Source organism: Rosa rugosa, chromosome 6 (assembly GCF_958449725.1).
Source record: "Rosa rugosa chromosome 6, drRosRugo1.1, whole genome shotgun sequence".
Taxonomy (NCBI): domain Eukaryota; kingdom Viridiplantae; phylum Streptophyta; class Magnoliopsida; order Rosales; family Rosaceae; genus Rosa; species Rosa rugosa.
The window spans coordinates 6,050,924-6,072,813 of NC_084825.1; the positions used below are offsets into that span (position 1 = coordinate 6,050,924).

The window sequence follows — 21,890 nt, forward strand, 5'->3', positions numbered from 1 at the left end:
TCTAGTTCATTAGGTACCTGCATTTTCTACACATATATTCTAGTGCGAAAATTTAGACAAGTAACATAAAAATATTGAATAAAGCAAATTGTAATAATATCTCACAAATTGGATAAATAGAAATCATAAATCAATTGAGATATTAATTGCATGCTAGTAATATAACAGATTAATTATCACACAATTATGTGAATAAATGCTTCTGGCAATTAATTACACATATTAGATATGGTGAATCTATTTACAATATCAAATCATTTTTCCTTTTATTTTTTATTCTGCTGGAAAAAAGAAGGAGTGGGCTTGATAGTGAAGCCTACGGGGCTTAGTTTGCAAGCTCGTGACCCAGGCTTTCATGCACTAGTCAGAGTGTGTGAGACCTGCTGGGCTACTAGGTCATACTGAGGGAGAGTAGGCCTGCTGGGCTCAAACTGGTCTGCCAAGGAATGAAAAGTTATTACTCAACCCTTTCGGTAACTCCAATTGAATACGACCAGGTAAGGAAAGATGAGGTTTAGGTGGAGCGAGACTCACTTAAGTACACAGCCTCATCTGAACCTTACCTAGACATCGCATCCAAATGGATGAGCCTACTTTGAGAAGATTCATAACCTTTGTTATGGCAGCATGTGGCGAGCTTCTGTTCTAGCCTTGCAACTTGGGCCTGAGCTTCTGGCTTGGATTTGTTGTTGTGACTTTGGACTTGATTTTGAGCTTCTGACTCAGCCTCATTTAATATTCACAATTATAACATAATCAAATTCAATATATGTTATTAAATCATAACGTAAATAAATTAATACAGCGGTTATGTACCTAAGGAAATGGGTTCAAATCCCATTAATGCTTCTGGCATTTCGTATAGGTAATAAATTGGGTAAATGCTTCTGGCATTGTAGTAATATTAAATAGGAATCATACATGTCAATGTGTCATGATATATGTCAATCAAATCCAAAAAACATGAACAAATATATATGACAGATATATATGTATCAACCAAATAAATTAATAAAGTAAATTTGGGGGTTCATGCATCATGGTTATTGTTCATATTCAATCAATAGGCTCAATAAGCATGAATATAAAATTAGATTTTGGAAAAAAAAAATACTTGATGAAGAACTGACGAATCTTCAGTTTATATGTGCAGAACTGAGAAGGTTGTCTTCTCAACCAATCCAAGAGCTTGTTTGTGATACATATCCTAAACCAGATTGAACGATGATCCGCCTCTTCTCCGCAACTCGGGAGTTATTCGCCTCTTCTCTTGATTGAATGATGAACCACCTCTTCTCCGCAACTCGCAAACTGAATCCTAGAGCTTTTCGTGCTGATAACGTGTTGTAAAACTATAGTAAAAGAATTTGAGAGAGAGAGAGAGAGAGAGAGAGAGAGTTTAGACGTAGAGAATAGAATGTGTGTATTATTGATCTCACCATGAGGAGCCTTCTATAGGACTACATGGTGTACACAAAAGGGTAATGCTTAATTACAATTCAATCACTCCTACAATTACAACCTATCAATCACCAATCTATAGGGATAGACACCTATTACTCAACATCTATTTACGTGATTATCCACAAATATTTACAACATGTTTTTTTTTTTTTTTATATTACTGTCATCTTCTTTTACCTTAATGGATTTGTAAGGGTTCTTAGATTTGGGTGGAGTGGAGATTCACATATCATGTTTGTATATGCATATTTTGTGTCCAAGTGTTCTGCTGACTTGCTCCAAAGGAGTATAGGCCATTTCACATATCATGTTGGTGGTAGCTAGGAGTCCTTCATTTACATAGTCGGGTTTGATTTCTGCCCCTGTTGAGTATATGAATTATTTTTGGCGTGCATTGTTGAAGACATTACAACAATAAAACTTGGTATATTGCACTCTAAATTCCTTCATTATACACACTTTTCACATAAAAACTCCCTACTCCAGGAACATTGATAAAGATAGATAGTCACACTGCAAATACTGCATGCAAAGAAACTAGCTAATGACACAATATAGAACAGAAACACTCATCAAACACAAATAGAAAACATCAGCATCATTCATAGCTCACTAGCTTGATTCGAATTTGCTCAGAGAAGGATCTTAGTTCTTTCCCAACAGAGTAAGGAGGAAGGTTTTGTAGTCCCCTGAAGTTTCTTGGGCCACAGCCTGTTCAAGAGGAACACTGTTCTTATTGTAGTAAACCACCATGATGTCCCTCAAGTCCCTCTCTGCCCTTGTAACAATCACCCGAGTGAGAGCATCCTCATCGGTCCCTGTCCCTATGATAGCATTGCGTAGTACCTTTACACAGAATATCAGGGATAATATATTAGTTTGAGAGGGAATTGTTTCTAAAAGAGAGAGAATTACACATGAAATTTTGGTTACTACCTTCTCAAAGTACTTCTTGGGGTCATTGAGGCATCGAATGGCTACATGCAATGCCTTCTGGAAATCATTAGTCCCATCCTCCAATAAATTCTGAGAGAGAGAAAATAAAAAACAGATAGATCATTAAAGCACGAAAATCACTACAAAATCAAGTAAATTCCTTTTCTGACACATTGAGAATGTGAATCCAAAATCGGGTATTCTAACTAAGCCTCACATCAGTGATCTTCTTATCTTACCTTGCTGATAGAGCTGCCATGGTCATCTCTGTATTTGTTGAATGTAGCCATGAGCTGTGTCTTGCTCCTTGTACTCAGGATCCTAATAATTTCTTCATGATTAAAACACTTGTCTTTGATAGCATCGTGAAGAATATTAGCTTCTGAACTTGCCAACTTTTCATTGATATCATTTCCGTCATAGCGGTAAGCAGTCACAAAAGCAACCAAAAGCTGCAACATTCACCATAAGCCAAAAGCACCATTAAAAATACAATTTATCAACTGTAACAGGCACTCAAAGTTGCCTATACTCTTCCTTTTTCTTTCACTCCTGTGTTTATGTAGGTGATCCATTGACCAACCGATTCTGGTTTGAAGGTGCAATAAAAACTACAGTTCGACAGCATAACATGTCAAATTGTCCAACAGCATGTACCTTGCGGATATCACCAGTGGTGTGTTGAGCTATATCTTCTTCCAAGGAGCACTTGTAGCGAAGCTGGTAAGCTTTTCTTACAGCTAGAAGCTCTTCAGGACACCGAACGCTGGAGATTTCGATGATGACATTGTAGTCAGTCTCGGGTTTCTTAATGGCCAGATTAGCCAAAACAGCATCACGATCAGCTGGATCCAATGTCCAACGGTACACCGCTCTCTATACATGACATCCCAAAATGTTCTTTAGTAGCATATATACTTGTGAACAGAAGTAGATTGGGATATGATATTTCTTTTGCAATAATCTGATTATATGCAGCAAAATGTTCTATAGTAATGATACCTCAAAATCACCAGAGAGCTCAGATTCAAGGCGCTTGAGAAGATCTTCTTGATAAAGTTGTTCATAAGCGACCCTGATTTCTTTTCTTTGAGTTGCACTTCTATGACCCAGTATGGAGATGATGACCTTCTCATTAGTCCCCCATCCTATGTAAGAGTAACCAACAAAAATAAATTAATTAAATCAACATAAATTCATGCGCATATTAGCATATATATCAATTACAAAAGTAATAATCTAAGCAACACCATTAACACATTTCTGTTGATATGAAATCACAAAAATATCGTATTGGGATAGAAACTTTGTAAGTGTTCTCAGAGCATCTCCAACAGCCCCCCTATAATTTCTCTATTATAGAGAAGTAAAAATTAAAATCTCCAAAAATACTCCTACTCCAAGGCATAAATTGCCAAAAACTAGAAAAGTTGGCATGCACTTCAACAACTATGTGGTTTGCTTGTTACAATACCTTGACACGCCTTTCGGAGAGCCTCGGCATCTTGGTTAGCGGAGAACTGATCTGGAGTAATAAGGGATGCCATTGAAGATTGCTATAGATGCTCTAGTAGCTAGTTTTTGTTTTGAGAATAAGGATGTGAGAGACCAGTCACATTATGTGCACGTCTTTATATAGGACTAAATGTCTTGTAATACTCAATATTGTAGATTTGTAGGTAACAACCACTTCACATTCAGCTTAGCTCAGGCTAAATGTGAAAGGAAGAAAATTGTCTTGTTAACTTGGCACGTTATTCACACCGTGACGTTTTTTTGATGACATTCACACTGTGACGTTACTTATCAATGATTTGGGTTTCTTGAGTTGGCCACTTAGGTTTCTTTCAGTCTTTTATTATCATGATTTAGCTTTAAGACATTTTTTACATTAGTCTTTTTGGTATCGTGATATTTGTTGACGAGCTGGCCAATTGAGTTTAAGTCTTCTTTCGTCTCGTCTTATTAGTCTTTAGATCATAAACTTTTTAATCATAAACGTACTTTTTTTGTTGTTGAAAGGATCATAAACGTACTTTTTTTGTTGTTGAAAGGATCATAAACGTACTTATTTTTATTTTTTATTAATTTTTTTTATTATTATTATTGATTTGTCTAAAGGATTATTCTTATGGCTCCTCTAAACCCTAACCGTGTCTTCTGCTCCGCTGCTACTGCTTTTCAATGTCGATCACCATCGACTCCTCTGATCCTTGCTATCACCATCCTCCTAATTCATGGGTATGGACTATGCGCTGGCATCTATGGCGACCTTGATAGTCGCACAAACATCAATCACCAAGAATTCAACGACGATACAGTTGGATGTTGACGGTTCGGCCTCTGGATTCAGGGTGTGGGCATCTCTTCTTGGGATGTTCACAGTACATGAGCACAGCAGCTTCGATCGAATTCCAATCTCAGGGAATTTCTACCCTTCCATTGATCCTCTCACTCGGATTGCTTGGGCTGGTAGGCAACTAGTCAGCGGCGAAGGCTTGAGGCTTGGTATTTGGCGCATAAGCGAATTGGACCAGGATCTTTTTAGTCTAATAGATGTGCCCTACTAGAGTACGGCGGCGAAACCGTGGCTGCAGCTAGGCTCATAATGAAGCCAGTGAAGAGCGGTGCTGCTAGACTGACCGTCGATGGCTGGTTTCCAAAAGCTTGGATGCCCATTGAATCGAAATCCACTAATCTCCTTTCGGAATTGCAAGGTGGTAGTGGGCTGCTGGTTTGGTGGCTACTTGATAGTCGTCTTCGCTAGGTCGGCGATAGTAGAACAACATTGTTTCTGTTGACGACGATGTTGTAGAAGCAATCAGAGACGGCAGTCGTGCGAAGTTGCTGGGTTCGAGTGCTCAATAAGAGTTGGGTGTCCAGATCAAATCTAGCCAAGTCTTTGGGCCCAAATCAGAACCCATCTGTTGGGTTCATCTTCTCCAGGGAGTTGGATTTGCGATTCCGAGGATACTTTGCTTATATTGTAGGGTGAATTAAGAAAATGGTAGGGTGGCAATAGACACACCCAATATAGTAACATAGGGGAGAGCTACCACCGCTCAGTAGGGGAAAATCATCCTCACATACTCATGTCTCAATAACTTCTTAGGTGAAGCAAGAAACGCACACAAGCACCGAGCAACACTCGCACCTCAAACTCCAATCATTCACAATGAACCTTTACCCATTACCCCTTGTTCATCCCAACCGTAACCCATTTTGCTAGTCATCTTGTCCTCCCCTCGATCTCCAAGTCCAAATCATCCAATCCGAAATCACCGACTATACCCTCGTTGATATCCCATCCCAGAATCACTGATTGCTGACATCCCATCTCAGAATCATCGACTTCTGACATCCCATCTCGGAATCACCAGAAGAAGTATAATCAATATCTCATTCTCTTGTGCACACGGACTCGCATGAATTCTGGTCCCTACGAGGTTTAGTCTCAACTACACAAAACATTCCTCCCATGACATCCCCCATGTCTTCGGACAGCCACAAAGTTGTCGGCATTACTTTCTACTTTAGAGGTACCACAAGCAATAATTTACGTTTGCAATAAATACAAGCCATAAATTTCATCACATTCAACAAAGTCACAAATCATGTTTTATGCGTAACCAACAACATGCATAACGGAAATATCCATACGATAATCAACACACCACAATTCTCACAAAAATTAGAGAGACATTAAATATATATCTATCATTGGAATCAAAACCCCTACCTTGAAAAAAGAAAGTGTGCCTATCCTTGTTCCTACTCTATACCAGTAGTCATTCCTTCGTAGTTTGAGCCCCCCCACCAAGGTGCCCAAAACACTACATTCTTCCTTAAACTCTCGTTGAACAACTACGCGGTTTCCCTTTTGTTTGTTCTAAGTGATAAGTGATATTTGCCGCACGATTGTAGAAGAAAGAGAGATAAGATTCCCTCGATTTTGTAGGATTTTATTTAAACTAGATTCTCCATTAAAACACTCCAACGGAAATAAATTAAATTTCAATCTTTCCTTCCTCAAGCTTTAATAACAACATAAATTCTAAATTGAATTCCAACTTTTCCTGCCTTAACTTTTTATAAGAAAATAAATTCTAGATTGAAATTCAACCTTTCTTTTCTTAACCTTCTATAACAACATAAATTTTAAAATCCCAAATAAATTCTAAATCCCTAATAAAATTCTAAACTCACAAAAAACTATTTCCCTAATAAATTCTAGACTCACAAAAATTATTTCATGCAATAGCTCATAATTAAACCTCATTAAGTCATAATAAATTTCAAACAAAAAAATTCTCTTTGCAAAATAATACCACCCGCAAGAAAGAAAAGAAAAAATTTAGGGACGGGTTATTACAAAGCATTACAGTGCGAAACAAATGTCCTTCATTACAATGGTTAACTCAACTTATTGGTCAAGCCTACTACACCACAATCCCACCACTTCTAAACCAAAATGATAAGTGAGTCCTAAATGTCAATTCACTCAATTGTGGTACACTTGGAAGCTTTTCGAGTCTGTGAGTCCCGGAAAAATTTTAAAAAATTAAGACGAGATTGAGATTAATTTATTTATCGATAAGTAAGTAACAATGACATATGGGGAGAAGGAGAAGCAGATTGCAGTTGATTTTCCTAAGTGGTGGAATTTTAGAAAAAAAAATTAAAGAAATAGGATTTTCTGCGGTGCAACCCTAGCCGTTGATCTACCCACCGCTTCATCCAAGCCCTTGATTACAATTTAGGTTGAGGTATATATAGTCCTTGATCAGATCAAGGATGGAGTATTTCCCAGAAAACTTGAGAGGGAGAGAGAGCTCGATGCTCTCTGACCCGAGAAGCAGCTCGAACCGACACCTCAACCCGGCCGGCGCTCCACCGTCAGGTCACCTCCGGCCGGCGTACGGACACCTCCACCTTCGCCTCGCCGTCGCCTACATCCTTGTGCTTTTGGATCACCTCATGAATTGAACGGAGAAGGAGCAACGGCGACTGGAAGACTTCTCCGACGAGCTTTGCAGTCTCCGGCCACCGTCTGGGCCACATTCGGTAAGGAAACTCTCCATCTCGTCTCCACCTATTGATGCTTGTTGTTCTAAACTGAAGCTAAATTCCAGAAACTGCTAGCTGGTGTGTTGGATTCCCAGTTCGTCAACATCCCTGTTCAATCGAGCTTGCTTGAAGTAGCTTCTGAAGTTACTCAAGGAACAGAAGGTTCGTGACTCTCGGAGTACATGAGAGAAAGCATCGGAATCCAGTTGGTATGGTTTGGTTAAGTTAAAATGCAATGCATACTAACCAAACCGTGTGAGAAATGTGATGGCTTAAGAGCGAAGGGGGCACTGACTTCCCTGGGTTCAATCCCCTAAACCTCCGGAGGGTTAGCTACACCGGTCGGACAGTGAGCGATCGTAATGACGACCTAACTCCGTGTGTGTAGCTAGGTAGCGGACGCTCTCACTACGCTTACCTGGTTGATAAATTATTTGAGGTAAGGTCGTGTAGTGGGTCTACGGGACCGGCCATCGGGTAAGATTCAGCGTGCGTGTTTATTTAAGTATCCTGCATCAATTTTCGAGTTAGAAAGCATTATTAAAAAGTTTGTTGTTGATTGAAATATTTGGTTTAAGCATGTTTTCATACTGGGGCCCCAAAGTTTTATTATTTGGTTTTAAATCTAGTCGAGGTAGAGTTCCTGTTGAGCACCGAGGACGAAAGCTCACCCCTACAATAGTGTGGATGCAGGTACCGTGCACTGGTGACGGGACTAAAGCGGACGGAGCTGGGTGTGCGGAATAAGTCCGGTAAACCATCGTTTGGACTTTGTTCTACATTCTTTTTCTCGAACTTCGTGTTCCGAAACTTGTTGATAGTTAGCCGTTGTCAATTTTAGTTCTCATTACTTAAAGTTCGTATCCTTCGTGTGAACATTCATTCAAGTTTTGGACGAATGAAATGATTTTTAGCAACTCAAGGATTTTCACCTCAAAAATATTTGTAGCTTCCGCTGTGTTTATGCAAAAAGTTTTTTAAATAAAATGCCTAGCGGCTCTCTAGGATGTAAGCCGAGCGTTCGATTTATGTTTTAGAGACTCGCGGCACTGTAACGAGCTTAAGATGGTGAGGTGTAGCCTGGGGCGTTACAATTTAGAAATAAAGAAATTCTTTGTATATAAAGGGAATGGTTGTGGTATAATCTCGAGCGTCTATTTCTTCACCCTTCTTCATAGCCCAAGATATTCATTTAGTTTAGGTTTGTAATTAGTCTCAGATCGAATCAAACAACCAGAACGTTCCATAAAAAGCTAGAGCTGGAGACCAGTTTCTTGACCCAAATACCCGCAAGTGTGACCTGGTCGGTATTCTTAGCTCCGACCACCTCTATTGACGGGACTAGTGGCGTTGGCTTCCTCTCCACAGCGTGACTCGACCATGGTCTTGGCTTCTCCAGTAAAGGTCAGTTGAAGGAGGAACGAAGCTCGACAGCTTCAGCTATTCATGGTGATTTTCGGTCGTGAATCGGACTCCGACCACTTTTCGGTGTCTATCAGATGGCAATAGCTTTCTCTCTTCATTGTTGATCACTCTCTGGTATGTGCTTATCAAAACGGTAAATTGTGACGGAGGTTTGAATCTCGAAAAGACCGGACTTCCCGGCGGTTTTGCAGCTTTTTCTGCGACTTCGGTCGCTGATGATGACATGCAAGGTAAGGAAACTAGTCTTCTCATTGAGCTCTACGTCCTGAAGTACTTAGATTTCAATTTTGGTGAAATTTGGGAAGTTTGATGTTTCGGGTTGCATGACCACAACGAGTTTACTGTGAATGGAGATGGGTTCTGATTTGATTTCATAGCTTCGAATACCAAGTAAAAATTGATTTGGTTTGACTTATCAAACTGTGTATCATTGGAGGCACACATGTGGATTGAACTACTTCTGTATGCTGGTTGTGTTGGAAATTTTGATTGTGTATTTCAAAATACTTGGTCTAACTCTCAATTCATTGAAAAATTATTTACTATACAGTTATTCTAAAATGTTACTAATTCACTATGCTCATAATATTAGAGCATATTAAGGTTACAGGAGTTACGATATTTCAATAATTATCTTATTAAATTTATGAAATTTAATAATACCTGTCACTTCTTACTCTTACAGACATAATGAAATTCATTATCTTCTATAATTCTCTCTGTAGCCATTTCTCTAGTGAATTCATGCATATTTGCTCTTGCTCTTCCATAATGTCAAAGGAAAAAAATCAAGCATTTCTAGGATCCAAGTTTGCGAGTGTACGCTTACAAGGATTAATGGTTGTTGTACCCTGGAGGGTAGGGCGTCACTAACTTGCTACACCGAGAAATTGTCTCCGAGGGGCGAAATCTACTCTTAAGGACAATGTTTGCACGCCTCAACCTTAAACTCCTTTTGAATGATCTGTCCTTCAGAAGCCTACAAATTCAATAGATAAGTGTTATGATTCTCGCTATTTTAGTCTATTATTACAATGAAATGATGATTATTATTTTCTATTAATATATTATTTTTTTGTGATTTTGTAGGAGAATCAAAATCTGGTGTACACGTAGCATCCATCGACCAAATTTTCTAACAGGGTGCAGACACAAGTAGTAGCTTCCCCGTTTGGTTTGAATGCAGCATGGGATAGACTTGTTGAGCTTGAATCAAATTGGAATCAAGATTGAGAGATACAATTCATCTTGTTAAGGTAATCTATTAATTGTTAAGTTTGGAAGTTGTTGTGCGGTTGATCTTACTGAGAAAAGAGTTTAATTGTTCAGTGTATAAGGAATTTGGTTGCAATAAAATAGAGGGAAGAAGTTTTCAAGTGGTTGCAGGGGCCACGTTTAAGGTAGTCATGACTCATCTCACTAATATATATGGCTCTGACTAACTTTTAATTTTGTTAATTGGTATATTGATTATGTTTACTAGTGCTTGGTTAGCCCTGAAAAGTTTAACTATACAATAGTATTTGTTAAATTGAAAATTCAGTGTTGAACTTGTTCATTGGAATTTGGCCAAGTGATTCCCAAAGAACAAGTTTCCAGTGTTCGAGTGATAGTTTTGTAGAAGCATGATTAAAGGAAAAGTATTTACTTAATCATGCACAAAGTGAGCAAGTCAATATATATTTACAACATGAAAAGGAAAGAGTGAGCTTAAAAGAAGGGAAAGAATGTGTACTGTGACTCTGGTCGGCTAATGAAATCGACCATTGAGATTTGCATATTAATTGGTGTCATTCATTTGAAATTGTCCGGGAAATGAATATTAATGTTTGGGTGTCCATAGTAAATTGGAAGAATTACACCCAACAAAATAAATTCATTTTTGGAATAAATTAAACAAATAGATTTGGGAATAAATGTTGATTGTTAGAGAATAGAATCTTATATTAACGCTCGAGTACTATCATTGTCGGACTAGGACTCCAGTTACCCAAAACATGAAAGGTGGTGGTGTTGGCCTAGAAAAGCCAATGAAGTTAAAGCTACGATACCCGAGGTAGGAGATTCTAGACTTGCCTCAGTTAGAGATTTGTATGCATGTTTTATCATAGTAAATTTTGATACATGAGAAATCTGTTTTAATTGCCTATGAGTTATTGTTTGATGACTTGATAGTGAGAGGAGCATAGCGACTTCCTTGGGCTTCGATCCCCTAAACCTCCGGAGGGGCTGTATGGACTGAAGATTGTCTTACATCCTTTGAGGTTTGGCACTACTTCTAGGTGATACGGGGTAAGCGGACACTCTAGCTAGCTGCACCTTGCCGGTGTAAACGATATTAATCGTGGTAAGGTTGTAGTTGGCATAGAAAACGGTCATCAGGTTTGTTTTTCTTTATGGGCCCTACTATATTTTTTATAAACGAACTATGGTTGTGGTTTCGAATATTTTATCATATGCATCATGTTTCACTTACTTTGCCAGCACCTAAGTTTTAAACTGTTTTCGCACCTAACTGGGGTAGAGTCTTATTGAGCAGCAAGGACGAAAGTTCACCCCTACAATAGTTTTTGGATGCAGGTAGTGTGTACGGAGACGGGACAGCTAGACGATGCTATGTGGCTTAGTTACCTTGTACTTCAAATTGTGTCAGTAGTGGAGTTTGTTTCATTTGACAGGTTTTCTTATTTTCTTTACTCTCGCATATCTTGTTTATCGAGATTGTGATTGTTTGTAAAATATTATTGTTGTATATTCTTCGGACTTTGGCCTTGAGCCGCACTAACATTCGATTTTTGTTCTTTTGGAAGGACTTGTATTGTTTTTCTTTAAAGGATTTCTAATGGTTTTATAGTTTTCACCTCATTTTAAATTAAACGCTTCTACATTTAAAATTTGTTGTTTACGTTACAAATAGATTTTAATTTCTTCTCTGCCTTGTGGGGTCTTAGGACTTGAGTTAAGTATCTTACCTTAGGTTCTAAGGCTACATGGCACTGTATTGTGCTTGATTTGATAAGGTGCAAATTGGGGCGTTACAGAAAATGGTATCAGAGAAATGATTCAAAGTCATTGAATTTTGTCTTTGTTTGAATTTCAATTCGTCGTTGTTTAGCTAGTGAAATGATTTCAATTTACCAGTTATTTTAAGTTCAAAGCTTTGTTTTTCGATTTCATTGTTCAAAATGTTTTAAGTTTCAAAACTTTGGTTCTCCGAATTTGTATTTAAAATGATCTGCATAAAATTGTTATTGTTTCGAAAGCACCTTATTAGTTTCTGTTTTACAATGGATTTGAAAGTTGTGTTCAAATCTGATTAAATGCAAATTTACTTGATTAGTGGTTTTGCAATTTTGATGACTGCGGGAATTTTAAGTCTTTGAATCAAATTTTGAAACTCTGTTTATAGTTATGATTGTAAACCAACTTATTTTCAATTTGGTATCTATTTTGAAATTTGGAGTGTTTCACCAAATTTAGTTTACAAACCTTGGTCTCCAAATTTGTGTTATAAATATTTGCTCGTACTTTAACCTCTTTCAAGCTATACGTAGATTTCGGTTTTACAAGTGATTTGGCAAACAATTTGAAATTAATTAGTTTGAGCGCGAACCATTTCTACAAGCTTGTGGGATTTGTAATCTGGTGCTGAAAAGGAATTTTGAAATCATTTAGTTTGATTTTGGTTGTGACGAAATTTCCAAACATTCTTCGGATTTTATATTTGGTTCCAGTTCAAGGTCATTGTAATTTATTTATATTAATCTTATGATTCCCCTACCTTGGGACCATCTCTCTTTAAGAGTTTACTTCGAACTGTTCGATATTGTTAATATCAAGTGATTGAATAGTTCTTTCAGACTCGACAGTTGAATTCATTTCTCTAATTTGATTGAGTCCACTATTTTTTTTTTGATCAAATAAGAACTTCATTAATAATGAACTGCTTACAACGAGTTTTTGGCGACATCTCTTACTCAGAAATGGCCACTAGACTTCCCACTGGAACTCTATATACTGACTCTAAACTTGCACTACAACTGTATGACAAAGACAACAAGCGCAGGAGCAGTAAATCCTTAACATCTCACCTCTCGTCCAGCCTGTAAGAACTCTAAAACTAGACAACTCACTTGTGTCGACACTAACTTACCAACCAGAGTCCTCCTGACCAGCGTTTGATCGACCAAGCCAACACTCGTTATGACCTAAACTCGACCAAAAGGATTGCCGGACCTTCAAACCTGGGACTAAAACACCAACACCATCACCTCCCTATTGTCAACACCATCCATCCACCCCTGCTCCAAAACGCCAACTCCTCCAACCCAATCCCAGACAGGAAGGACCCACTAGAAGGCCAAGGATGATTGTCTATGCCAGACTTTTCGCCACCGCTGCTGACCCAACTCCAGAACAGGATCGACCCCCAAGACTGCGAAAAGAAGATTGTCTCTGCCACACCTTTAATAGTGACAAACTACCAACAATAAAATAAAACCAAACCCTAAACCCTAAACTAACAAAGAAACCAAAAACCAAACCCTAAATTAAAACTGGAACAAAATAAATAAAAGCAATAAGCATAACTGCCCACATTGGGCCCAATTCCTGAACCCAGGCCCAAGAACCATCCAAGATTGAGAGAAGGCCAAGCCCGGGCCACAAACGTTCATGTCTCACCCCTGACATCGCACCACCGTCCACACCAGACCACGGCCACCGTCGAATCTTCCCCACCGTCGCAGCAACAACGTCGATCCCAAACCACATGCCTGAACTGAGCGGACGATTCCTATTGGCCACATGCCGGACCAGACCGATCTCCGATCTCAACCTGCGAACCACCGATCCACACAGAGCAGATCGATCTCCGTCGCCGCCTGCAATCAATCCCAACCAGAACAATCTCCAATCCCGCCTGCAAACATCCAAGCGCAGATCGATCCCCGCTCGTCGCACATCAAAGTTTACATCGCCCCGACCCCTAAACCCAGCGCTGCTAAAGGGTGTGATCCGACCCGTTGAACCGGTTTTCCACCAGCCATTCCTTGACCATCGATCCCAGAGATGCTCCCGTCTTGCCGACCAGACATTCTTCCCCATCCTTGACACAGCTGTCGGACCCAAAGTCATACTAGAGACAACAGAGCCTCCAAGGGTGCTCGAACAATCACGTCCCGTCCGACGACGACGTCGCTAGGACGTGCCGCCGGACGGAGGAAGGAATAAGTCTGGGCTACAAGGAGTCCTTAGGGTTTGAGAGAATAAAATACTGATAATTTAATAGCTTCTTGATTGAGTCCACTATTTGATCGAGAATTATTCTACGCACCGACGGTATTCTACGCACCGACGGTGTAAGTGAACCAACAGCCAATATCTAACCTCAGCCATTCATCTGATCTAGCCGTCCACGTGACATTAACATTCATACTAACGCCGTTAAGAGAATTGAACCCAAAAAAGAGTTGGTCAACATAGTAAATATTCAATTTATTCTAATTAAACTACGGTAAAATCTGGAAGTATGAAACTGGAAAAGTCGGGCATGGAGGTTCTCTGATTATGGGCCGCCGACGAAGAAGAGATTATTCGAACTAAAGAAGGATGCTCGTAAAGTTTCTTGTGGCCAGGCCCTTGATTCAGTGATTGTTCAATTCCCAAAATGGCTCCAATTGCTTCACCCAAAGTTGGCCAGAATCCCAGATCGATCCAGACCCACCACCAAACGATCAAGACTGTGGTGTCCAACTGAATCAAATCTGCCGCTAATGGGTATATCAAACCATCAAGACGAAGAGATTTGATTCAGTTGCACTTTGTTCTGGGTTTGATCGTGCGATTGAGATGCAGAATGATTTCGTTGATGGAGGAGGGTGGAAGAATGAACAAAGTTCCGGCAAGAACCGGATCCCGTTGAGTGAAATCTGATCAAGCTTAGTTACCCTTCGAAACGAAGAGTCCCTACGAGCTTCTTTCTCCGTTCCTTATCACCCATATCTTCCACCTATCCCAATGCACCGGTCGATTAACTCTGAGGGGAACAGTTGCAAGGGATTGTTGGGAAAGTTTGAAATCGAGCAGAGAAGCTTTCCAGGTTATATATGAAAAGAATGATACAGTGATCATTGCCATCAGTTGGCACAGTGGGGAAACCATATAGCAAAACTATTCAGGTTCAATCCACGTGGTTGGCATGTAATTTTTTTTTTTTTTTTTTTTTTTTTACAATGTGCAATTTTCTCTTCTTCTCTTTTATTTTTTTACTTACATTTTAGAAAAAAAAAATATACACATTACTTACATTTTACTAAAAAATTCTATTAATAAGGAAAAATAAGTGACGCATATATTTCAATCGTGGAGGAGATGAACTTTTATCCAAAATATATTCATTTGTAACATATTTTCGAGAAAGGTTGCGACAAATATTTTATATAGGTAGATAGAGTTTGACTATAAGAATGTGTGTTAGTGAAGTAACAAAGAGGTACACACATTCATTGTTTTACATTCCATTATGATACACAATACTAATTCAATGACATATCAATTCGATCTATAAATGAATCAATAAAATTCTGATTTTAGGACCAATTGATGAAGATATAAATATTTCGACATTTTTACATGGGTCGATAAACAACCTAAATGTTTTACATGAGTTTATAGGCCTCATCCCTATGAGAGTGTGAGCATTGAAAAATTGACAAAACAAGTTACAAAGGAATGATTCTGAGTGTTTTGGTGTGATGTGTATTTAGGGTTGACCATGTAGGATCGAGGGCCATACGATGTCGAAAATAGATAAATTTTTACTATAGCCATTTCTTCTTGTCATGGTAACATCCAACTGTCGAATTGGTAAAATTATATTCCCTCGACCTTGTTTATTTCGGAAAGTATACATTTCCATTTAACGAATAAATAACTAGACCATCTTAATAGGCATATAGAGATCTCGTGCTATTGAAAAAGTCAAAATTGAAAACGGATAGATTTGACACCACCTAAGAGCATCTGCATCAGTGATAGTTATCTTCATAGCTAAAAATAGCTAAAATTGGAATAAAACTAGTTAAATATTGAGTTATGCTCGAGCAGAATACCTAAATCCCAAGTTAAATTTAAGTTTTAGTTAAATTCTCCCTCATCTCTAGCTAAATATAGCTAGGTTTTTTAGCTAAAGTTAAATTTAGCTTTTATTTAACTAGTCTATTGGAGATCAAATTTAGCCTAAAATTAGTTAAATTTCAATTTTTTTTTTGAAATGAGTATTCTGTTGGAGATGTCCTAAGTATTTAGCGCTTATTAATAGATAAAAAATTTAAATTCAATCCCTTGTGGCTTCGGCGCTGGTCAAAGTGATCAACTGTATATATGTTTATAAAGTTATATTTGTATGTTCGGTTGACCACGTCAATAGAGATTGAAACAGTGAAGTCTACAGATAGAAATGTAACCGTATACATAAATTATGTTAATCATCGCATCTGACGGTCAATTTAGTCAATGTCACTCTATATAATCTTGTTGATATATAAAAGTGTAATTATTTTATATAAACCTTTTTTCGAAGTTGTGGACCGAAAGACGTCGTTCGACCATGCATAAAAATACAAATTTTTGTTGTTGTTGCATATAAATACAAATTTTGCTGTGTAATTGCATGTATAGTAATTTATTTCATTATATCACTGTTTTTTATAAGAAAATATTCATTATCGTTTTCTTCCTCATGACACCGCCAACATCGCTATCTCTACTGAAGTTTCACTCAGAAAACACCACTGCTGTTGACTACATTCATGCTCTCGCAATTAAGGAGGGAGGGGCTTTGTTAATATGATGTCAATTTGTTCAGTGTCGTCGATTACGGTGAGGAACGGCGGAGGTCTTGATTTTCTTGGTGGCGGTGGTTATGGAGGAGACGACGGTGACCCTTTTGATGGTCATCATACTGGACCTTCGTAATTACAAAGAGGTATATACCCAGAAGATGAACAAGGTTGATTGATGGGTGATGGGTGATGGGTGATTGGGTCTGGTTGGGTGAGAAAATCTCACAGTAGTTGATGATGGAGAGTGGGCAAGAGGTGAGAGAGCCATAATCAAAGATTCTTTAATTTGGTCTTTGAATTAGATTTGGTGTCTGCTATCAACTCGTGGTAAAATTGAATTTTACTACATTTGAGATTTTTTTTTGTCGCCATCGATCTCATTCTCATTGACTAACCATGGACCAAGTAACTTTGGACTTCAACTAACGGTGCTGTCTGCTGGTGCAAGTGACCCTTGGTGCATGGAATCCTCTCCGCTATTGTTATTTCCAGGTAATTTAGAAAGTAACGGATCTCGTAATAGTAGTAAAGTTGTTATAGACTGAACGAAATCGAGTTACTTTATTACGAGCAGAAATTGTTCGTATATATATAGGAGGAAGAAAATCAGTTTACTCAAGAGACCCATATCCTTAATTTCAGATTGCAAAGATAAACCCATACCCAAATTTCAATTGGGAAAACCAATCTTAGAAGCTAACACCCAAATCCCTTAATTATGGCTGACACAAGAATGGAAGCCATTGAAAAACTCATGACTTTGTGAAAGAGATGCAATGCATGAGCTTACTTGATCCATGATGTTGAAAAGACTTCTGATCTTCAATTTTGCTTTTGCGACAAGACAGCAAGGAGAAGAGAGGAGAAGCAGATTGCAGTTGATTTTCCTAAGTGGTGGAATTTTAGAAAAATAAATTAAAGAAATAGGATTTTCTGCGGTGCAACCCTAGCCGTTGATCTACCCACCGCTTCATCCTAGCCCTTGATTACAATTTAGGTTGAGGTATATATAGTCCTTGATCAGATCATGTCACGCCCCTGATTTTTAACACAAATAAAAATCGATATATAATCTCATAATTACATATGCGTGATCGTTCAACCATCAATACCAAGCACCTGAAAACTTTTTCCCCTTTAAACTACATACGTATTGATGCCTTGAACCCACTATGTCAATATTGACCCGCCCACAGAGTCATATATTACATAAACTTACGAATTAAATTGTCAACAATAAAATAAAATGTAAATGCTCCTCAGAGTTTACTACATAGCGGAAGTCATAACAATGGCAAAGCCAACCAAATTTGCTTCCTACCTGTTCTGCTGCCAACAAGCTACCTCAGCTTCAGCCACGATTACCCTGACCTGCAGGATTAACCCCTACACCATTTGAATAGTGCACCGGGTTGTCACACAACAAACCCGGTAAGCTTTTGCAAGCCCGTATGAGTAACTCAAAACAACTCACACAAAATCACGGGATAACAACCCGCACGTTTAAATCGAGAAACCAAATCACGCTTTGATCCCTTAAAACACGAAATAAACGAGAACAACCCACCCTTAATTTCCTTTCAAATCGAAATAAAAGAAAGCAACTTACACCTTGGTTCCTTTTAAAACGAAACATAGAAAACAACTCACTCCTTGGTTTCTATCAATTGTACCAAAATCGTACCATAGAAAACAACCCACACTTGAATTCTATCAGTAAAACATAGAAAGCAACTCACTCTTTGATTTCTATCAAATATAACATAGAAAACAACTCACACCTTGAATTCTATCAATCGTACCAAATCGTACCATAGAAAGCAACTCACACCTTGATTTCTATCAAACGTACCAAATCATACCATAGAAAGCAACTCACACCTTGATTTCTATCAAATCGTTAATAAGGAAAACAACTCACACCTTGAATTCTATCAATCGTACCAAATCGTACCAAATCGTACCATAGAAAGCAACTCACACCTTGATTTCTATCAATCGTACCATAGAAAGCAACTCACACCTTGATTTCTATCAAATCGTTAATAAGGAAAACAACTCACACCTTGAATTCTATCAATCGTACCAAATCGTACCATAGAAAGCAACTCACACCTTGATTTCTATCAAATCGTTAATAAGGAAAACAACTTGCACCTTGTCTCCTTAAAAACCGTTAATAAGGAAGCAACTCACACCTTGTTCCCTAAAAACACGTAATGTCATGAGTTATCAATAACTAATTCCCGTTACCCCATGAATTACCTATATGGCAGACAGACTAGAGCTCTAACTGAAACGTAACCACTCGTCCAGCCAAAGACGTGATTACCTGATATTCTGCCCAAGGTCATAGACCTTCGTTCCTCGGGCCGCACAGTCCCTTGGAGCAAAACATTAAAGGAGTCGCACTTGACCCAAAATGTTACACAATCTCAACGCTTTTCAAAACAATCGAAATCAACATTTCCATAATCATTGTTTTCCGAAAAGCCATAACACAAAACAATAAAAAGCATCATTCCATGCATATTGTTTTCATACACAAATCTCAACGCTTTTCAAAACAAATCGAAATCAACATTTCCACAATCATTTGTTTTCCAAAAGCCACAACCCAAAAGAATAAAATGCATCATTCATGCCTATTGTTTTCATAAATCCACAAATCCACCAAAACATATATATTTCACGTAAATATATATATACGTAGTCATCCGCTCAGGAATGCCTACTAATACCAACTATAGTTTGCAGTTAAATCAATAACTCTCAAAACGATAAAGGTAATTCCGTTCGTAAATGAACCTTGTGAGATTACTCACCTCGAAATTCCCGCTGCGTCTTCAATACAGAACAAAACAGCCTAACCACCAACTAACCGTCCAAGAATACTTCGCCAAGTACCTAAGGAAGCACAGCTCTGATTCAGTCAACGAATCACAAGGAATAACGTTCGAAACCCTAAATAGAACCAAAATTCCCAAGGTGATGCCAAATGAGGCGAAACCACATCCGAGACCACCCAATGTCTCTGGAATACTTATACGATCGATGTGTCCGAACCACAAGTCGATCAGATGCTCGGATCCTCACGGATTGAATATATCCACCGGTATGAAACCGTAAAAATCATAACAAATCCATACGAACTCCAAAATTTGCATATTATATATCGAAACGCTTGTATCGATGAGTAGAAGATATATAATACCAGAAACAGTTCCTAATATGGCCGTAACGCGGCCAGAACGCCGTCATAGATGGTGGCGCACCGCCGCCGGCCAAAACTCATTATTTCCCAAAACTCCCAACATCAAAGCTACTCATCTAAGAATGCTTGTGAATTTTCATAAGTAGCTCGAAGTCAGAAAACAAGCATAAAGGGTCAAAAACTACTTCACAAGCTTTGAATTACTATTCAATCCGAGTTGAACCAAGTTTCACGTGAATCGATCCAAACAACCACCAAGGATGGATCAAGGAGGCTGCTCTGAGCTCCCCAAGCTCGGTTTGAAGCCTCACCGACGTCGGAGATCGGAGAACCGATCGGTTCAGATTCCTCCAAAAGTCGCCGTGAATTGTCGTTAGAGACTGCCATAGAGACGACCGTACAAGGGAGGCGAATCTATCTGTGCAAATTTCAAGGCCGGAGGTCGCCAGAGAATGGAGTTCCGACCGGGTCGGAATACCGGGTTCGGGACGGGTCAGTCGAAAAACCCAGATACCGAAGGTATCAGTCGAGAGAGAAAAGAGAGAGAAGAGTTGGTTTCCGGAAAAGGAAAGTGGAAAAATAAAAAATAGTAACTTTCCCGAAAGGGAAACTAGTTGGTTTCCGGAAAAGGAAAGTGGAAAAATAAAAAATAGTAACTTTCCCGAAAGGGAAACTCCTATATATAGTAACTTTCCAAATTTTCCAACGCTCATAACTTTCTCATACGAACTCTGATTTCTGCGTTCCACATATCCACGAACTCGTATTGACGCGCTCTACAACTTTCGTGAAGGAAGTTTTCGGAGAATCGCAACGTATCAAAATTCAACATTTGAGCCACCCCTAAAGTCATATTTTCCGAAAAAAAATTCGTCCGAAACACTTCCGCTCCATCCACGAGCCACAAAACCTTCCAATAACCACAAATTAGATTCCGGAAAATCCTTGGAAAATAAATACGAATTTCTGGGGCATCACAGATCAAGGATGGAGGATTGCCCAGAAAACTCGAGAGGGAGAGAGAGCTCGGTGCTCTCTGAAACGAGAAGCAGCTAGAACCGACACCACAACCCGGCCGGCGCTCCACCGTCAGGTCACCAATGGCTGGCGCACGGACACCTCTGCCTTCGTCTCGCCGTCGCCTACATCCTTGTGCTTTTGGATCTCCTCATGCATTGAACGGAGAAGGAGCAACGATGACTGGAAGACTTCTTCGACGAGCTCTGCAATCTCCGACCACTGTCTGGGCCTCATTGGGTTTGGAAACTCTCCATCTCGTCTCCACCTGTTGATGCTTGTTGTTCTAAACTGAAGCTAAATTCCAGAAACTGCTAGTTGGTGTGTTGGATTCCCAGTTAGTCAGCATCCCTGTTCAATCGAGCTTGCTCGAAGTAGCTTCTGAAGTTACTCAAGGAATGGAACGTTCGCGACTCTCGGAGTACGTGAGAGAAAGCATCGAAATCCATTTGGTATGGTTTGGTTAAGTTAAAATGTAATTCATACTAACCAAACCGTGTGAGAAATGTGATGGCTTAAGAGCGAAGGGGGCACTGACTTCCCTGGGTTCGATCCCCTAAACCTCCAGAGGGTTAGCTACACCGGTCGGACAGTGAGCGATCGTAATGACGACCTGACTCCGTGTGTGTAGCTAGGTTGTGGACGCTCTCGCTACACTTATCTGGTTGATAAATTATTTGAGGTAAGGTCGTGTAGTGGGTCTATGGGACCGGCCATCGGGTAAGATTCAGCGCGCGTGTTTATTTAAGTATCCTGCATCTATTTTCTAGTTAGAAAGCATTATTAAAAGGGCTAAATACTGGTTACTACCCTGTGGTTTAGGTCCAAAATCAATTCAGTCCCTGGACTTCTCATTTCATCAAAATCACCCCTGTACTTTTAATTTTGATCTAATAGGTCCAATTCGTTAATATTCTGTTATG

At 39.1% G+C, this 21,890-nt stretch overlaps 1 protein-coding gene across 1 annotated transcript; it reads right to left on the reverse strand.

Moving 5' to 3' along the window:
- Positions 1–1,889: 1,889 nt before the first annotated feature.
- LOC133717710 (annexin-like protein RJ4) lies at positions 1,890–4,016 on the reverse strand. Its single transcript, XM_062144424.1, has 6 exons — positions 3,875–4,016; positions 3,403–3,548; positions 3,058–3,276; positions 2,640–2,852; positions 2,401–2,490; positions 1,890–2,310 (listed from the first exon to the last, which is right to left on the reverse strand). The coding sequence occupies exons 1-6, from the start codon at positions 3,945–3,947 to the stop codon at positions 2,110–2,112; spliced, it is 942 nt and encodes a 313-aa protein (XP_062000408.1). The 5' UTR covers positions 3,948–4,016; the 3' UTR covers positions 1,890–2,109.
- Positions 4,017–21,890: the final 17,874 nt, after the last annotated feature.